At 32.9% G+C, this 21118-nt stretch overlaps 1 protein-coding gene across 1 annotated transcript in view; it reads left to right on the forward strand.

Annotated features, from left to right (window-relative positions):
- The window catches only part of CNBD1 (cyclic nucleotide binding domain containing 1), a 210926-nt gene extending 191235 nt beyond the window's left edge, over positions 1-19691 (forward strand). The window contains exons 10-12 of the mRNA XM_010952168.1: positions 17308-17417; positions 19039-19189; positions 19666-19691. Coding sequence (XP_010950470.1) covers positions 17308-17417; positions 19039-19189; positions 19666-19691 — 287 coding nt within the window. The remainder of the gene's footprint in view (positions 1-17307; positions 17418-19038; positions 19190-19665) is intronic.
- Positions 19692-21118: the final 1427 nt, after the last annotated feature.

Here is a 21118-nt window from a genome sequence, read left to right on the forward strand (position 1 = left end):
TTGCCAGCTTGATGTCAGAGACTTAGTCAACTTTCAGGGAAACAAAGGCAGATGGTCATGCTAAGTGGCTCAACCACACCTTAGCATACCCCTGCTCTTTTGAAAGTAGCATCGTTGCCCTTCATTTCATAAAAGACTGACAACCAAACTTGTGAGTGTTCTGAGAGGGCCAAGGTTTATAGTTTAGGAAGAGAAGAACACAGGTAATGAAAGAATCTTGGAGCAAAGCATTTTTAAAAAATTAAAAGAGTAAACCAAATTCTAAGGCCATAAAGGTAAGACAAATATGTGTACAATAGTATGTATATGATTCAGGGCTAGTATATATCAAGGGAGGAGAGGCTATCAGGAAAGAGTTGACCCCCCCCACCCCGCAATACATGAGGAACATGAAGGATATTGATGGATAAAAGTAGCATTTATATCCCATTTACAACATCACTAATTACCTCCAAGAGAGTAGTGTCAGGGCTGTGGGGGCAGAGGAGGATGGACAATAGCAGTAATAAATGAATGTCTGATGTGGAAGTAGAGATGGCCATTGTTGTTGGAGGAGGCAAGCAAGAGGGTGTGACCATCAGTTTACCCTGGAGCTGCACCTGGGCAGTTGGAGGTTCCTCACCCTCTCACTTGTCCTTGCAACGTACACTCTGCCTACCATTCCCTCAGTGGGTGCTGTTTCAAGGATATAGCTTTGAGAGAATAAGATGCTGTTAAGATTACCTGGACGTAGGACATGAGTAAAGCCAGTTAAAGCATCTAAACTTTGAAGATTCTGGTGGATGGGTGAAGAGATTTGCCTATCTTGTGGCCACCCAAGACAAGCCTTGTAAGTAAGACCCCTTGCTTGTTTAAACTGTAGCCTGTCAATCTGGAGTGGCCTGACTCTCTTCTTTGGTCACTTCCTGCCCTCCATGTAAGGGAGCCAGTTTGAAAATCAACAAGTGTGAACCACAAAACCAGGGCTCAATAAAAAGTGATGGATCTCATGTTCCTATGAGGTGTCTTTCACATTGTTCTAAATGTCTTGCTTATTGTAGTAATGAAATCAAAAGGCAATGAATGCAGAACTCTTCTCCATTGACAATATGTGTAGAATTTTATCTCAAGTATGTAGAGATCAGCAGGGTGTACTTATAAATAAAATAATCTCTATATACTTCATATGTGGAATAATACATGAACAAACATGAAATAATTTTATATCATTGGAAAACCCCTACCGAACAAAAAGATAAGAACAAAACCATTACTAGAATTTGTAATTCAGGATTTTTGTAACTCAGAAAGGGAAAGTGTATTTTCTCTTAATAGATAAATAATATATTGAGCTATAGAGAATTTACATAATTATATCTTAATTTAATTCTTTCTACTTTAATTAACAAGTATTAATTACAAAATAACATTGCTCTGTGGGAAAGAAATTAACAGTGAAAACTGAAAATAATAGACTCTGAATCAGCCAAACAGGAAAAAGAGATTCTGTGTAGATTATACATGTTTGCATTATATACTGAAATAGGTGAAAAAGGTAATTTGTATGACTCTGTGTAATTTATTTTGATATCCTTTCAGTTTTTTTAAAATTTCCTTTCTGTTTTTGAGTACCTGCAAAATTTAAAAATGATCTGAATAAAATTAAAAAAATTATGTCCTCCAGCTTGAAATTTTCTTAGAATAATGACACATTCCAAATCAAGTCCAGATTCACATGAGGTGAACAAAAATATTGAATGCTGCTTGCATTTTGCATATGTGACACCATATAGATGTTCTTTTAACTCCAAAAGAGAAAAACAAAAGTAAAATTGATTTGGAATCCAGTAACATTTAACTCTCTTATATTTGCTTTACTTTTCATGTTTTGCCTTATAAAGTTAACTATATTTCAAACTTTTTAAAGAGCTTGATTAATAATGTCTGTTTATGTTAGGAGTGGAAGCTAATCATTTAATTAAATTGAATAATTTAACTGGTTACTTTTGCTTCTACAGTTGCATTTTTAGATAGAAAGACAATGAGATCAACTTTTCAATCTTAGGGGAAAAAACATGTTTTCTATACCTCTATAAATTTGACTAAAATATTTCTGAGACTATTTTTCAGTTGTCTCTGTAAACCCATCTTATGTCATCATAATTTTGGAGTTTCAGCAGATAAAAATTATTTTGTCAAAACTTAACATTACATGCCATCTCCCTTAGGTAATGACTGATTAACAAGATCTCAAACAATTGGGACATTTGTGTTCATAGGAAATTATGTGTGCTTGTGTCTGTTACTCAGGGTATATTTTGATAGGGAAAAAAATAAAAAAAAAACTGTTAGTAACCCAGACATTAAATATTAAAATTTCATTTATATTTTTAATTGCATAAGAAACACAGAATGTGAGACCTACACAGCATTTTTAGTATACTGTATTTGTAACTGTAAGCATAATGTTGCTCAGCCGATCTCTAAGGCTGTTGAGTATGTGATTAGTTGCTTTTCTTTGCTGTTTTCAAAACTCTGTGACTTTTAACAGTTTCATTCTGTCTTTGTGTAGGTGTTCTTAGATTTATCCTAGTTGGAGTGAATTGAGCTTCTTGAATTTGGATGCCCATTGTTTTTCTCAATTTTGAGAAATGTTTTAGCCCTTTTCTTCTTCAAATAAGTTCTCTGCCTGCTAAGCCCTTCTTCCTTCTCCTTCTGTGACTTCTGTAATGTGGATGTGGTTGTATGTGATGCTGTCCCACAAGTCCCTTAGGCTTTCTTCATTTTCTTCGTTTTTCTTCTTCTTCCTCCCTGTCCTCCTTTTTTTTTTTTTTCTTCCTCCTGTGCCTCAGTAATTTTAAAAGTCCTATCTTCAAGATTGCTGATTCTTTCTTTTTTTGGTCTGTTCAAGGGCTGCATAGTCCCTCTAGAGGACTTTTCAATTGAATTCTCTTATTCTTCAATTCCAGAATTTCCAGAATGTCTGTTTGGTTCTTTTCCATAGTTTCTATCTCTGTTGATATTCTCATTTTATTCATGCATCATGTTCCTGATTTCACTGTGCTGTTTTTCAATTTGTTCAACGTCTCTGTGATGGTTATCTTAAATTCTTCGTCGAGTAATTCATATATCTCCATTTCTTTAGGGTCATTTTCTTGTGATTTAACTTATTCTTTCGATTGGCCTACATTTTCCTAACTTTAATATGTCTTATTATCCTCTGTTGGGACTTTGGAATTTGAAAAATCAACTACCTCTCCCAGTCTTCATGGCACGGTTCTACACAGAGAGGACCTTCTCCAATCAGCCCAGCTGGATATTCTAGACATCTTGCATCTAGAGATCTGGGGATGCGTTCTCAGTGGTCTCAGGTGTCTAATCTTGTTGAAGAGGTTGCCAAGTTCTAATCAGGATTGCCATCTAGTGTCTATCTGTGGTACTGTAGGTTCTGGTATGCATTAAGAATCTGTTCTCAGGGGGCCGCAACCAGGTACCAGATTCCTGTCAGAGCTTAGATTCAGACAAGACAGAACTCAGTTCCCTGGGAAGTCCTTTAAAAAAAAAAATCAAAACATTGTTTGTATGTTGCACTCCTTTCCCTACTCAGAGCAAAGCTGAAAGTTGGGGATTTCCTCTCCATCATGCCACGCCGTGACTCGTGGAGGGAGGGCCTCGCGCAAGAATCTGCCATGAATTTCCCTACCAGGTTTTATGTGATTGGCTTGTGCTTCACTGGGGTACAGGAACTTCTTAACTGGTTTCTGGATTTCTCACAAAGGAAATTAATTAGTCCATGAAATGCTAATTCTGTGTCTCTCAGGGCAAGGAGGGCTTGAGGCTTCCTCCTTGTTGAACATATTTATGAAGGTTATTTTGAATTCTCTGTCAAGTGATTCATATACTTTCATTTTCTTAGGCTTTTTTATGGAGAGATATTTTGTTCCTTTGATTGAGTCACTTTTTCATGTGTCTTCATGTTCTTTGTAACTTTGTGTTCATTGCATTTTTGAAAAAGCATCCACCTCTCGCAGCCTTTATGGTTTGTGTTTGTACCTTCAGCAGTCAGCCCAGCTAGAGAATCTGGGCGCCTCTCAAACCTTTTCTGTGGGTATGTCATCTCTGGATTTGTGTGTGTAGATTCCTAATTAGAAGAATTTGCCTTTATTTTTTCCCACAAATTTATAATCTCTTGTCCTCTCTGCTGTCTGTGTGCTATACCACGGGTCTTCTGAAGCATCTACATGCCACCGAATTCTTTTTTGTTCTCAAAAGATCCCTCACAGCTAGAGTATGCCAGGTACCATCATGATTTGAGAAAGTTGAGGCAGAAGCCAATCCATCAGGGAGCCCACTGAAAAGCCAGAACTTTGGATATATGCATCGCTCTGCTTTTTCCCCCGAGGGAGAGGCCACCGAGCTGTTCTGGACTTTGTCTTCCATACCATGGATGTTCTGGAGAAGCATAATGCTACTCAGAGCTTATTTGTTCTCAGTGGCCCCCACGCATCTAGATAGAGTATGCTGGGTCCTATCAGCTCTCCCAGAGACAAGGCAGAATCCAATCCCTCAGAGCATGGAAGAGACAGCCCAGCCGTCTCTTTCCCATCCCTAGGGAGAAATCGAAGGCTGGGAGTTTTCTCCTGATCATACGGAGATGTGCTGGGGGGAGAGACTATGACAAGAGGGTGCCAGAAAGTTTTCACCAGCTTTGATGCAGCTGTTTTTTTGCTCACCTGGAGTATGAGTCTCTTAATTGGTTTCTGGATTTCTCACAAATGGAATTGGTCCATGGATTGTTGTTGAATCACTGTCTCTGTGAGGGGAAGGAGGGTCTTGGGCTTATTATCTGGCTCAAAACTAATTAATTTTTATTCTGTAATTATTGTATACCTCTCTCAGAGATCATATTAAAAGTCAGTTCTAAAATTATTTTAGAAAATATTTTCTTAAACATGATTATAAAAATAATATATAAGTTATATATACATTTTTGGAAAAAAGAAGATAATAAAGCACAGGTAACTTATAATTATACACTTATAGACATCAACAGTTAACCTTTTCTTATATCTTCCCATGTTTTAATTCAGAAGCAAACACCTTTTGTATATTTTTAACCAGGGTCGAATACTAAAGAGTTAATGGAACTCATTTCTACTGGCCATTATAAAATTAGTATATTCCATGTCAATGGCAGTTTGAAAAGTTATGAATATTAGAAGAAACATAATATATTCTATGAATTATCGTAATGTATTTAAATATTTCCCTACTTATCGTCATTTAAGTTGAATAAAATATCTTACATGCACAGTTTTGAGTACTTATGCATAAATACTAAACTGTTTACCAGATTATTTCCTTATGAAAAATTCTTAGAATTAGAGCAATTTCATCAACATGTCTAAAATATTACATCATTCTTGAAACACGCTGTAAGTTTACTTCTTATAAAAGCTCTAACAACTTCTTCGTACTCTTGGCTTAGGTTTTTACTAGAGTGTTAGTTTATAAAAGACCCTACTGTGTACTAGAATGATGTATAATATATAAAAGAGGGAGAATCTTGCATCAGTGGGAAAAGGCTAGTATTATCTTAAAAATAAAAAAGTGTTAGAAAATAATCTGTACACCTGCGAGAAAGTTTCAAGTTAGCTATTTAGCCAGACATCATGTGGCAAACATTATTTAAAATGGATTGGTTATTAAGTTAAAAATAGCAAGAACAATAAGAAGAAACTATAGGTATACAATTTATATTGAGTTGTTCAACATGTGAAAGTCATGATATTAACAGGAAGGCAACAGTTTTAGAATAATCAACAACAAATAATATAAAAAAGGATTAATGTAGAAAGTTAAAAAAATCTAATGGCAAAAGCATGAATATTTCTGTGTGTAACATGTACACACTACTACTTATAAAATAGATAAACAACAAGGACCTACTGGATGGCACAGGGAACTATATTCAGTATCTTGTAATAATCTATAATGGGAAAGAATCTGAAAAAAGAAAACTCAATCACTTTGCTGTTCACCTGAAACTAACATAACAGTGTAAATCAACTATTCTTCAATAAGAAAGAAAAATCAAAACCAAAAAAGCATCAATAATTTACTTTTAAAAATAGAAATAGGATATATCATGTCTTTTTAAAGTTATTATGAAAAAATATTAAAATATTAAAAACAATTTCACACTTTATTCCTGTCAGAGTACTGTGTACAAAAGCAAAGCGAGGTCATCAGTAGATGTGCTGAAATGTGCTTTTGCCTAAATATTATATAGAGTGATTGAACTAATTTGAGTGTAAACAACCAGTTTTCTGAAGACATGTAATAAAATAAATATTTTCACTCAGACAGTTTATCTACACTGCTTCAGATTATATTGAAATATACCAAGTGGAATATATATTGAATCAAAATTAATTATTATGAAATTAATGAGGTAAATCGTTATTTCAAATAATGAATAAATGTGATTGCAATGTGTGCGAGGTGCAGATGATAAATGCATCATACTATTTATATACTTTCTTGGGCAAGTCCATTTATTATGTGATTATTCATCTCTGAAATAATGCTACTTAAGTAATTGAACTGAAATCAATGTAGATGGTTAGGTAGTGTCAGAATGAAGTAGCTAATCAGCATATCCTTGTTAAATGGACAATTATCATGATTAACTATAATTTATGATAAAAATACATTATTATCAGGTGAAAACTCAGAAATTTTTCTTTTTCTACATAAATATGAAAATAATTTTCTTCTATTAACTTAATACTATTTGCAAAGTAGTATCTCTTGAAGATTAATGTGCATTATCTCTTTGGTCTTTTAAAGAAATCTGCAAGGTAAGTCATTTTGCCATTTCAACTAAAAATGAAATTTGATTCCAAATGTCAGGCTAAACACAATTGCTTACTTGTCCTAACACCCAGCATCCCACTGAAATGAAATATATACACCTGTCTATGTATTTCACAAGCCATCCATACATATGTGTGCTCAGGACTTATCACTGTGCTAAGAACAAGAAAAGGTGAGATCAGCGAGTCAGAGAGATGTTTGGAAGATGATACTCATGGATTTCTTATGTTATTTGAAATGTTTCCTTTTAAAGGTTTCTTTTTGCTTACCACATGGTTAGTCATGGGTAATGTCACCTAAATTCTCCTTTGGTGATCAACTCCTCCTGCACAGAAGGAAAGCCTCTGTGGAGCTGGCATCTGACCCAAATGTACTTGCTACTACTTTTCTCCATGGAATAAAAATCCTAATTATGGCAATTATGAAGCTTGATCTGTTCTGACTGTGGCACCATAAATATAATTGACTTTGGGCTAAATGTCACTCATTTCCACAAAACTATCTCTTTTACTACATCAACAAGAGTCAGTTTCATTTTTAAAGTCAGCAAATCAGAATTCATACAAGAAAAAATAACTATAAAATAATGGGAAACATCACTTAAAATATAAAAATTTTAAATATCCAGAGATGAACTAAGCAAGAAAAATGCAAACCCCTTATGAGGCAAACTATATAACTTTGGAAAAAGGTATTAAAAAGACTTGGAAAATAGAAATTGATTGGAATATGATACACGTGTAATTCCACCTACATTAAAATGAATTGAATAGAACGGAAATGAAAACCTTGACAGGATACTCTATGGGACTTGAGTCAGCTGGGATTCTGGCAGTAAATCGCATATTACGTGGGAATGATGGAAGACAGTTTAAGGAATGGATTACTTACAAGAGTGAGGGTAAGTTTAAGGGAAAGTAATAGAAGATGGTGAAGCACCCAGGGGCATGCAATAATAGGAAACCATTACAAAGTCTAAGTCTAATGGGGAAAGGGAAGGGGAAATTACCAGAATCTGACTACACATTGTAGCCATAGGCTTTCCTGTAGCAGCTGGGGTCTTTGGTACAGGTGTTCAGCCTCTGCGACACAGTGATCTGTCAAAATGGCATGGGGGAAATTAGTACGTCAAAATTTCTCTTTTATAATCTTCTTACTTTGGCTGCCATTGGTTAAATTCAACAACAAGCCAACGGAGTAGGGAAAGTTAGAAAGTGTATCTGAAGGGAACAAACATGAAATATTCAGCATCATAATTTTATCTGGAAGAGCAAACACTTAATACAGTCCAAGAAAATGTTGGTAAAATTTCAATGGGGAAAGTTATTTCACAGTTAATAAAATATATTCTAATGTTAAAATAATTGAGTGTTGGAACACAGGATCACAATAAAGTAAGTGCAGAAAAGCCTTCCTAACTTTATATTAATTTATACATGATGGCAGGGACACTTCAAATCAATGGAGATAAAATGAAATTTTCAACAATTGTTTTGGGACTTTTATCCATTTGAGATGAAAATTCTTACCTAACACATTCAAATTATAAATTATAGGATCATTTAAATGTAAAAACCCCATATACTTATTGAGACAAAATATAAAATTATTTTATTAGCAATAATATTCTCAATCCTTATAAAGAAATTTTTAACAGGTTTGACCACACACAAAATAATAAAAATTATGTGGTAAAATTATAAATAAGTAAAGTTATTCCTAGGAAAGTAGAAGTATTTGTAATATATATAATGATGGAGAAAAAATAACCGTGATTTATAAAGAGCTACTACAGATAAATAAGAAAAGATAAAATTTTAAGAATTAAAAATGGACAGTATATATAAATAAAAATCATAAAAATATACAAAGAGTAAATACAAAAATAAATGAATTATAACACTCAGTAGATATCAAGGACATGCCAATTAAAACAATAATTAGATTCCATTTTTTGATTTAGCAAAATCTATCAGAATTTATTATTATGTGTTATATGAGCAATTTAATTTATAGAAAATTTTACACATATCTGCAGATGTCCATGAAGGAAATTTATTGTAGCATATTTTTTAAATAGCAAATTTTGGAACCATTTAAAAGCTCAACTTTAGAAAAATGTTTACCTAAATTGTGGTACCTCCATACTATGGAGTCTTTTAAAAATGATGACATTACTTATACATATCAAAGTGGAAAGTTGACTAAGAAATACTGACAAGTGTCAAAGAGGAAATAGCTTAAATAGAAGATCATACCACAGAAAAATGTTAATGGCATAGTGCATTTATTTTAAACTGTATGTGTTAAACTGATGAAGTAATCGTAATATACAGCAAGATAGAAATCAACGCAAAAATATTGTGATAAACAAAGAAGGCATTATATATTGATAAAAGGAACAAGAGAGTAAGAAATGTGACCATTGGAAATACAAACCTCAAAGTATATAAAGAAAGAACTAATGGGCTTATAAGGAGAAATAAGAGTCATAATCAATGTGGTCAGGTTATACAACCTTCTCAGGAACTTAGAGATCTGAGATTAAATATTAAAAAAAAAGGACAGCTAGAAACTGAACATTACAATAAAAAATTCAAGCTTTTAGATATATGTAGAACTCCATATCCAACAGACCTTTTCCTCTAGCATGTAAAAAATAAGGAATAATTATAAAAATACGTGTAATGGTCACATGGAGTCAATTGTAAAGCAACAGAAAGCAAAATAAGAAACCTTAAAATTAATTTTAAAAAGATACCAGAAGTATAGTTCCAAATATTCGGAAATAAAACAATGTATTGCTGTATCCCCCTGATTAAAAGGAAATTTAAAAAAAAACTTTCAATAAAATCATAATAAGATCACTGCATTTCAGAATACATGAGATGTAGTTAGACCAGTAGGTAGAAGAAATATGTAGTGTTAAATGCATTCATCAGAAAATAAGAAAAAATAAATTAAAAAAAAATAAAGACGGAAATCAATGACCTAGGAAACATATCTACACAGAAACAATAGTTATTTGTGAAATAAAATGCTATTTAGAAAAAATTATTTACTAAAATTACAAGCAAATAAAATATAATAAAAGCACAATAAAGATTTCAGAATTATAAAAATGTTATAAAAAGTCTAATGTATTGAAAAACTAGTTGGAAAAGATACATTTCTAAAAAATATAAAATGTCAAATGAAAGAGAACCATGAGTTAGAAAACTAGAAAAGACCAAGTCATTTTAAAAAGGAATGTTTTTAGTAATCAAAAAAACAAACAAACAAAAAAAAAACAACTCAGTTGTTCTATTGAATTCTCCCAAACTTGTAAGAAAAGTGTTTCTCTTACACAAGTCCTCCCAGAAATTATCCTTGTATTATTTAATATTTCATATGTAAGCATTTACATTCTGGTAATTCCAGCGTGTGTGGTATTTGGAGGTCTGTATCTAGAGTGCTGAGCTTCTGCTGACTCTTGCTCGTGGTGTTTTCGTTCCTTTTGTGTTTTTTAATTAAGAGCTCAGACATGACTGAAACATCTGAAACACCTGAGGATCAAAATTTAGTATAAAAGCAGATTTGAATATAGTATTTACTTTGTTGTAGACACAGGTAAATGCATTTCATATATTTACTAAAACAGTCCTCAAGCATGGGGGAAATTAAATCCAGCATTACAAAGTAGTGCTCCAAATTCAAATAAAAAGAGAAAACCAAATGTGTAATTCTGAAAACAGCAGGCTCACTACAAGTTTATGTAACAAGAGCAGCAGTGTTAACCAAAGCAATGTATAACAGATCTTTGAGCATCAGTCCTCTTAAAATATGATGAATAAACAGCGTATATGTAAAGAAGAAATATATAAATGTGGAATCAGTAAAATATATATACACACCCCTACACCTAACATATATATCCAAATATATATATTCAGACCTCTAGTTTTGAGAATATATGTTCATAATGATGCCTATATAAAATCTATCTATCTACCTACCTACCTATCTATCTACCTGTTAATCTATATATATCTATCATCTGCTGAGAATGGAAAAATAAAGAGAATTCAAAGTTGGAGACTAATGCCAGTTTAATTATCTAAGTCTAAGATTTAATCCAATTTTTTAAAGGAGGGGAATTGATGGTTAGTACAAGAATTTGTCCATTTGTTTGGAATATAGTAGAGAAATTTTTAGGGAGGAAAAATCTGACCCTTTCAGTACAGGGCACAGAGGATAGTCTGAGTGTATCCTCAGCACTAAGAAGTGGAGGCTCATAAGATAAAAGCAGAAAAGTGTGTCAAGAACAGGAAAGATTCATTAGCTCTGTTGACTACTAAAGAGAAAGAGCAATTCAGGGCTCTTGGAAAATTCCTGACTAGGTGACTGTTCAATTTTTAAATTTTGATTCAAATAAACTAATATTTAAATGCATGGGCCTTAATTAAAATGCAAAACAAATCATGTAATGCTTAACTTAACTTTACTGGTAAAATTTGGGGATATAGCATTAGTTTTTTAGTTGAACATATATTACACTTGATAATATTTTTGTTTGGATTGACTATAGTTTTTCTGATATTCTATTTGGTTAATTTGGCTAATCAAGTTGATTAATTCTAAGAATCTCTTGTATTTTACAAGTGTAATTTTACTTTATATTTTCTATTTCATAATTTCACGGTCTGGTATGTGTCATGTGTACATGTATACTCAAAATATCTATAGTAATGTGGGTATATATATATGTTTATGTTTATAATAAAGTGGTGACTATAATTAATGGTTTGCTAATACATTTGGTAATATATAAAATATGTACCATATTTATGCATAATTTAATTTTTGTATATATTTATATGTGTGTGTGTGTGTGTGTGTGTGTATGGTAATGTGTATTTTATTAAGGGCTCACTTTCCCTAAATAGTATCTTCATATATGTGGGAAATCTTTGAAGCCTGGATAAACATTAACATATCCAGAAAGCATTTTTTTCCAGGCATTTAGATTTGTAAAAACAACACTATGATTAAAAATATTTAGTGTCTCTAGATGGTGTAGATTCTAGCCCCAATAACATGATCATGGTTAAGAATTTTCAGAGAGAATTTCTTTTATCTTTTTCCGTTCCTTTTAGCACCACAGCTAAGAGGAAAACATTTTCATGAACTCTCTTTGTGAGGTGGGTGGGATTTTTCTTTTCTTTTCTTCTTTAATCAAAGTACAGTCAGTTTACAATGTTGTGTCAATTTCTGGTGTACAGCATGACAGTTCAGACATACATACATATATATATATTCATTTACATATTCTTTTTCATTATAGGTTACTATAAGATATTAAATACAGTTCTCTGTGCTGTACAGTAGAAACTTGTTGTTTACCTATTTTATATATGGTAGTTAGTATCTGCAATTCTAGAACTCCCGATGTATCTCTTCCCACCCCCTACCCTCCCCCACCCACAGTAACCATAAGATTGTTTTCTATGTCTTTGAGTCTTTTTCTGTTTTGTAAATAAGTTAATTTGTCTTTTTTTTTAGATTCCACATGTAAGTGATATCATATGGCATTTTTCTTTCTCTTTCTGGCTTACTTCACTTAGAATGATGATGTCCAGGTCCATCCATGTTGATGCAAATGGCATTATTTTATTCTTTTTTATGGCCAAGTAGTATTCCATTATATAAATATATCACAACTTCTTTATCCAGTCATCTGTTTATGGACATTTAGTTTGTTTCCATGTCTTGACTACTGAATATAGTGCTGCTATGAACATTGTGGTGCATGTATCTTTTCAAATTAGAGTTTCCTCTGGATATATGCCCAGGAGTGGGACTGCTGACCCATAGGATACATTTATTTTTAGTTTTTTGAGGAATCTCCATCTTATTTTCCATAATGGCTGCATTGAACTACATTCCCACCAGCAGTGTAGGAGGGCTCCCTTTTCTCCACACCCTCTTCAGCATTTATTATTTGTAGAGTTTTTGGTGATGGCCATTCTGACTCATGTGAGGTGATACCTCATTATAGTTTTGATTTGCATTTCTCTGATAATTAGTGATGTTGAGCATTTTTTCATATGCCTATTGGCCATTTGTATGTCTTCATTGGAGAATTGCTTGTTTAGGTCTTCTGCCCATTTTTGGATTGAGTTGTTTGTTTTTTTCTTATTAAGTTGTATGAGCTGTTCTGGAAATCAAGCCCTTGTCAGTCTCATCTTTTGAAAATATTTTCTATTCTGTAAGTTGTCTTTTTGTTTAGCTTATGTTTCTTTTGCTGTGCAAAAGCTTATAAATTTAATTAGATCCCATTTATTTATTTTTGGTTTTATTTCTATTGCCTTAGGAGAATGTTGCTAAGATTTATGTCAGAGAATGTTTCTCCTTTGTTTTCTTCTAGGAGGTTTATAGTGCTTTGTCTTATGCTTAAGCCTTTAAGCCATTTTAAGTTTATTTTTGTGTATGGTGTGAGGGAATGTTCTAACTTCATTGATTTACATTTAGCTGTCCAGTTTTCCCAACAGCATTTGTTAAAGAGACTGTCTTTACTCCATTGTATATTCTTGCTTCCTTTATCACAGATTAATTGACCAAAAGTCTGTGAGTTTATTTCTGAGCTCTCTGTTCTGATCCACTGATCCATATGCCTGTTTTTGTAACATTACCATGTTGTTTTGATTACTGTATCTCTGTAGTATTGTCTAAAGCCTAAGAGGATTATTCCTCCAACTTTATTCTTTTCCTTCAGTATTTCTTTGGCAGTTCTGAGTCTTTTGTGATTCTGAGGTGGGCTTTTTCCAGTTCACCCCCCAAGAATATTACTCTCTGAGCTTTTATGAAGGAGGATGTCCACATCTGATCCCTCAGATAGACTTTGCCACTGGCTCTAGGGCTTTCTAACCCCTGTAACTGCACTTTCTTTTTATTCATTTTTTTTGTGATTTTTTTTTCCTTTTACCACCTCATATATTTAAAAATGTTTTATCCAAAATTTTCAGTTAAGCTGCTTTGGTTCATAAAAGCCTAAGCTATCATATTCTGAGCTTGCTTTTGTGCTCAGTTAATCTTTTGAGGGAAATTGCCATTTAATATTGAGATCTTTCATTTTCAACAAATATTTATTGAGTGGCTACTATGCAGATACATGAGTGAAGAAAAGATAAAGATTCTTGTCTTGATGGAGCTTGCATTCTAGTCCCTAGAAGATCTAATACACAGTAAGCACAAGAAATAAATCAGTAAATTAGTATGTTAGTTGGTAACAAAACTATGGGGCAAAAAGCAGAGTGGGATAAGGGAACTGGGAAAAGCAGATTAAACTGTAGGATAAAATAGACTGGAAATGGTAGATTTCATTGAGAGGGCAAAATTTGACCTAATATTTGAATCTGGTGACAGAGTTGAGGTAAGGGTATGGCTTTCTTGGCTCTCAGGCTGGGCATCAAATCTCCATAATCCCATCTGCCTTGACCTATAAATGGCTCCAAGCCCTAGCATTTGTCCTGTCTTGGAGAGTGGAGGGGAAGATGGGGGAAAGTGGGGGAGGAGAGAAAAGGTGGGGGAACCCTGACAACAACCTCCTTCATCTGTCCTATTTTGCAGTGAGTAATCAGTCATACTCTCTGTTTTCTGTGAAATGATTCCATAAATGTGTTATTTTGGTAAATTATTTTCTTAAAATAGTTTCTGAGTCATGTTGAAAATTTAAATTTCTCCCACCCATATTTTTCAGTCTTCCTCTATCAATAATTAATATAACTGTTTTTCCAAATTTCATATTTGTGAGCTTAGAGAAGTGTCCACTTATTTTTTAATTTCTCATGTGAAGTGGCAAGTACTTAATATGCAGGAGGGTATTTTACATATAGTACTTATTTGTTAGAAAAATGACCTATTTTAATATGCCATGAATTCAGAAGGAAATTAGATAATTAATCAATGATAATTTTCTCTGACATGCATTTCTATTCAGGATTTGCTTCTGCTTAGTCATACATGCTGTTTATCTGCATATAAATATATATTTTTAAATAATAAAGAAGTAGCATTTAATATGGGTTAAAGTTTCTTTAGTATGAACCTTTCCAGAAATATTCAGCAAATGTAAAGTCTTTTCTAACCAGTATCTTTCTTAACATTAAAAAAGCAAACTGAGTATATTTATAAGGTAAACATGTCCAAAAATACTTCCCCAAATATTTAAGGTAAAGTTCAAAATAGCATTCATTAGCATTATTCTTTTATGTTGTTCTTTTATGAGTAGTCTAGTTTTACAGGGAGAACTGGTATCCATTTAGGTAATACATGTCCTGCTTGAAGCTGCATCAGTCTTCCCAATACTCAGATACACTTCTACTCCAGAACTGCGTTTCGCTCTGCTAGACTAATGGGCTTGACTTTATCTCAATTAAGAAGATGTCCTTTAACAATCTTTCTAATCACTAGTTTCCATTTAAACTGAGAACTTAACCGTCCCAGTGCTGATGCTAATGGCCAATTGGGAATTATCCTTCTTTATCATGACTTCTTCTAACTGATCCGAGAATTGATATAAAATAGTTTTATTAGATTTGTGACTATTTTCTGGCATATGATAAACAGCAGAAAGAAAGAAACAATAACAATACCTGCTATTCACTGTGCATCAATCTTTCTGGTGTTCTTCTCCTTATTTACCTTGAAGATAAAATCAAGTTAGTCCTTTTCGTAATGGTCCAATGCTTTCAGGTTTTAGAGTAGGAATCTGAGTTTTGACGAGGCTCTTTAAAACCTAATTTTTAAATACAAATCAACCATTTATTTCCTAAATATTAATGAAGATGATTTTTAAATATTAATGAATAAAATTTCGTCTACATAGTCCGTGACTAAATTTTTTCATTTAAGATTGTATTATAAACCTTTGACTCTTTCTGTGGTGTTTGTCGTTTTTTATGTAACCCACAAGGAAAGGGTATAGAGATGACGATATTTATCTCAGCATTACTGATATACGTTCTTTGTAATGGGAAGCAGGATCAGAGGCTGCATGAGTGAAATTTAAAAAAAAATAACACGAGAGAGGTGTGAAGTTTTTTTTTTTTTTTAAGGCAATGGGAGTGATTAATTTTCTAGTCAAAAATAATATTTAAAATTTCTTATTGAACTATGATGAGACACATTTTTTTGTAATGTCATTAAATTCACCCTGCTTACCTGGATGAAAAGGGTTTTGCTGTATTGTCTTCATTAAAATAAACATTTTCTATGATTAGTATAAAGGCCATAGACAATTACTCTGGCAGCAAATGTCCCTCCTAAGGGGTGAGATTGCCTCATAGGTTTTGCTGTAGTGGTTCCACTTTTCCATTCTTGCCTTGCCTTTATTTTTTTTCATACTTAGTTTGTTTTTTTGGGGGGGCTAATTAGGTTTATTTATTTATTTATTTATTTATTTATTTATTTAATGGATGTACTGGGGATTGAACTCAAGACCTTGTGCATGTTAGGCATACACTCTACCACTGAGCTATACCCTCCCCCCTTATCTTGCCTTTAATACAAATTGCCATGATCCTTATTCTCTTTAATGTTATATACGCTTCTCTATGAGCTATCTAAGGTTTGACTTTCAAGAGGAGATTTCCAACAGTGCATCTCTGCAGGCTAAGAATAATGGGTTTCTTTGCTATCTAAGTGCATCCTTTTCTTTAGCTGTAACAATTGCCAGAAGCCCCTATGTCTTCCTTTATGTCCTATTGATTGACTGAAAGAAGTAAAATCAGTCTCTAATATCATAGAACCTTTTAAAAGAGTGCTCTTTGCTTTGAAGAGTAGAATCTATGAAATGCATTTTCCATGCCTATATACAATTTACAGATAATTCTACATATATTATAACAATATTTGAAGATAACTTTATAGTATCACTGTTTGACTGTGAGAAACATGACGTTAGGACAGTAGAAGAGTCACCGTAAATTTTTATTTTAGCAAAATAAATGATTAATGACAAATAACCTTTTAATGTTTTTATTATAACTTTGAGTTCTGAAGATCTGAAGGTTAGGTATTCAGGGATTTTTTTTTGAACCAGTTGTTAAAACCATTAGCAGTCTGAAACTAACCATGGTAGAAATATCTTTACTGTAAAAATCAGCAAATTCTGATTTGGGGCTTGCCCCACACTCCTCTTTCTCTCTCTAGAACCAGACAGATTACTAGCTCACCATTGATTTTACTGCCAAAGTCTTTATCAATGTTTACTTCTGTATTAGTTGTAGATATAAATACCAGATGTAAATTTTTGTCGTATATCGAGTATTGCCTATAAAGTGGCACCCAATGGGAAATTTATTATTAATAGTTGTTGAATTAAATATGTCAACTTTTATTGCCATAACACCTAAAATAATTTCTTATAGAAAAATGTGTGAAATAATGAATTATCTCTCTTGTTTTCAGTGATAGTGGAAAGTGGAAATATAATCTCCTTTGTGGCTTATATTAATTCTGGATACTGTAAGATTTATAGAAATATTGTAGGACTTTCCAAACCACAATCAAAAAAAGTGGTAAGTTTTAAACTCATGTATTCTTTTTAATCAATTAATCTTCCCTAATGAATAGGAATTATTGAACATATTGTCATGTGCTTATTAGACAATTGTTATTTGTCTTTTTTTTGTAAAATTTCTCATCAACTTTTTTGGATTTTTTTTGCTGTGTTTCTTTTCTTCTTTTTATGGGTTGTAAGATATAGGAATGTAAAATAAGTTGTTAGACATGCTAAGTTGTAAGACTTAGGAATGAGCAATAAGCATGTTAAACAGATTCTGGACATCCTTATTTAACAACGAAATGCAAATTAAAACCACAACAAGCTACTGCTATATGCATATCAAATTGGCTAAAATACCCTTAACACATGACCCAGAAATTCCACTCTAGATATTTACTCAAGAGAAATGAAAATATGTGTTTACAGAAAGACTTACATGAATCTTCATAAGCCAAAAACTGTACATAATCCAAATGCCCATTGACAGTTGAATGGATAGAAAATTTTTGGAATTGTTTATTCAATGAAATGTCATGCCTCAATAAAAAGAGACTATGATACATATGAGAATATGGATGAATCTCAAAGCATGAGACTGGGTAAAAAGTCAAACCAGGAGAGTGCATTCTGTGTGATTCCAGTTTTATGAAATTCAAGAATAAGCAAAACATTAATGCATAGTGACAGAAAAGTTAGAACTAATTCATCTCGGTTGGTCAGGAGTCTTCAGTGAAATTCAATTTAATATGCCGATGTCATTGAATTCTCCTGTTCTAGTCATATTCAGTGTAAAGATTCACCATTCATATCAGTGACATATCTTAGATATTGGCTTTTGACTCCAGGATACTTGGTAAAGACTTTCCCTTCTTGTGAGTTCCTGTCACCCTCTTACCCTGAGGGCTACATTCAATTTTTTTTTTCCAATCTTACTGCTCACCAGCTCATCCATGTTTCAATACTGTTGAGCTCTCCCTCAGAAGATAATTATGAGTTTCAACTTGTTCTCCAGAACCATGCATACTGAAAATACTGTAGGCTATTGTCCACAAAGTTCCTAATTTGGACCTAAATTGCTGGTTTCCTGAATCAAACACACTTTCCACTTCTTTTTTTTAATTTTATTTAAACAGAAAAGTCAGGGTAGAATTTCACCTTTTTGCAGTTAATCTCATCAGTTCCATTCCTGGCACACTCTGTTTATTTTCCTTCTTCTCTGTTCGTCCAACAAGTGTGCCTTGCAACAGGGGCTGAGATAACAAACAGTCATTCACAAAACATAGTAAGCTAAGTTATGCTTATAAAACAGCAGCCTAGGACCTTGCAAAATGGAATGAGCTCAGTATTTCCTAAGCATCTTGGTGGATTAAAACATTAAACTTGTAGATCACTAAATGACAGTGCTTTCAATTATCTTAGACAAGCTGAAGTTGTCTTATCAACTTATTCTTGCCCGAATATATTTTAAATACACATATAAGTAAATGTTTTCTCGGATTTGCATGAAACTGCTAAATTATTTTAACTACCATATACCAAAATCATTTGTGAACAGTGACTTTCTGATAGTAAACATATTTATCCATCATATGCAAGGGGTTTCATTAAACAGCAATGATCTGTATCTCTTACAGAAAAAAGTTCAAAAACTTGTTTATATGGGTACACTTCAGGAAAAGGAGTCCTTTGGTGAGATTAGCGTTCTTCTTCAAGTTCCTTTTACATGCACAGTGGTCACTGGGAACGGCGTTGAGATGGCCATAATTGAAGATAAGGACCTCTTTGGTAAATACATAAATATCTTGTATTTAACTGTTATGTTACCGGGAGAAGGGGAATCAAAATTACCTCCGTTCTTAGTCACCCAAAAAAAAAAAATGAATTTTTAATGAAAGACAAAAAGCATGATACAAACAGAAGATTTTATTAGAGAAGTAAAAAGGTAGTAACATATAGTACACCCCCGAGAACTTGGAGGGGGCCAACCCAAGAGAGGAAAAATGGCCTTGCTTCTTTGTTTTTCCTTGTATCCTGGCTTAGGGGGCATTTTCTTGATTAACTGATTGACAGCTCACATTCCTTGTACTCAGGCATGGCCATTTCTTTTCCTCTTTGGGAAGTCTCCCCAGGCAATAGAAATAAACTTTCAATTGAAAAGATAGCAATTTCCAGTTTTGTTTACTGAGCATCAATGGATGCTCAGTAAATGCCAGGATATAATAGATCTTTCCATCTTTGTAAAGTTGTGTTTGTGACTTTAGATCGCGTTGAGTGCTTGACATGCTGACTCATTTAAAGTAACAAAGAATGCTGCACTGAATATCACTCTTCTACTGTTTTTACATGTTGCTTTTATAGAATGGCTATTCTACAGTTTTCAGTTCAATCATTGTTTATGTCTTATCTTGGTAATTCAATTATAAATTTCTTTAGGGCAAGGAATATGCCATTGTTCATTTTTATATCCCATAGCACCTACATCCTTCCTGGATAAGCAGTAAATACTTTTTAATATTTGTTAATAAACCCACTGATTTTCAAACACTTTCATAAATCTGGGTTAGTTTTCTGGTTTAGGATTCCTCTTGATGGTGCCCCCAAGTGGATTTTTTTTTCTTAATATTATGATAGGTGGGAAAGAACCTATGATTTTATAAACACTGATGACACTGAATATCAGTCAATCTAACAATAGCTCTTGGTTACATGATACCTTTTTTGTCCACCAATATATGGTCTCCTTCATTCTCTTATGCACTTACATATAAATAATATATCCCATTATTAAAATTCTTAAACTATTTCATAGAAATTTTTTTTAATGATTTAAGGTCAATCAATTCACATATGTTAATTTTTCATTAGGTTTCCAGAACAAATTTCTCTCTTTGTGTGAAATGGCATGCTTCCTTTTAACAGGCAGTAAAATTCATTATAATTTCCACTTTTCCTAGATTGCTAGAAAGCATAATGTTACCTTTGCCTTTAATTGTGATAGCTTCCTTTACCTAGATAAACTCATTATTATTTCTTCCTTACCCTCCTTATTTTTTCATTTCTGCTACTTTAACCAATTTTTAGTTATGGTCATATATTTATCTTGGATTCTTTCTATAGATTTTAAGTTTTAAAAATACATAAATGCCATCAAGTATCTGATATAGGAGTAGATAGATGAATTATTTCAACAGTAAAGAAAGGCAGGGTTTGCATATGTTCTTAATTAATGGGCTTAAACATTGGCTGGTATTTTTCTCTCAAGAAAATTGTTAGCATTGTTGGAAACGAGACTTTTCTGAAGACGATGATTGATGGCCAGTACTACTTCTACTGACACAGAATTATAGAAGCATTAGTTCAATATATTTAGGTGAAGCCACCAACAACATAGGTGATACTAAAATAGATATGTGACCCTGAATACAAATAATACAATTTGAAATGCCGCCGGGTAGAATCTTGGCTTTCACACGTTATCACAAATGGAGTTCATGCTGCAGCTCTTGCTTACCTGGACATGAAGCATTCTGATAATAATTAGTTCAGTTTTAGTCCTTAACTTTCATAGTTTTGATTAATTATATGATGCCTTAATCATGAATTTATTTTCAGCAAATTTTGACAAGTCATATAAAATTTTAGGTAATGCAGTATCTTCACTTAGAATATATTTTGCATGCTTCATAATTGTAATTTTCTATAAATGGAAGGAAA

Source organism: Camelus bactrianus, chromosome 29, assembly GCF_048773025.1.
Source record: "Camelus bactrianus isolate YW-2024 breed Bactrian camel chromosome 29, ASM4877302v1, whole genome shotgun sequence".
In the NCBI taxonomy this organism is placed as follows: domain Eukaryota; kingdom Metazoa; phylum Chordata; class Mammalia; order Artiodactyla; family Camelidae; genus Camelus; species Camelus bactrianus.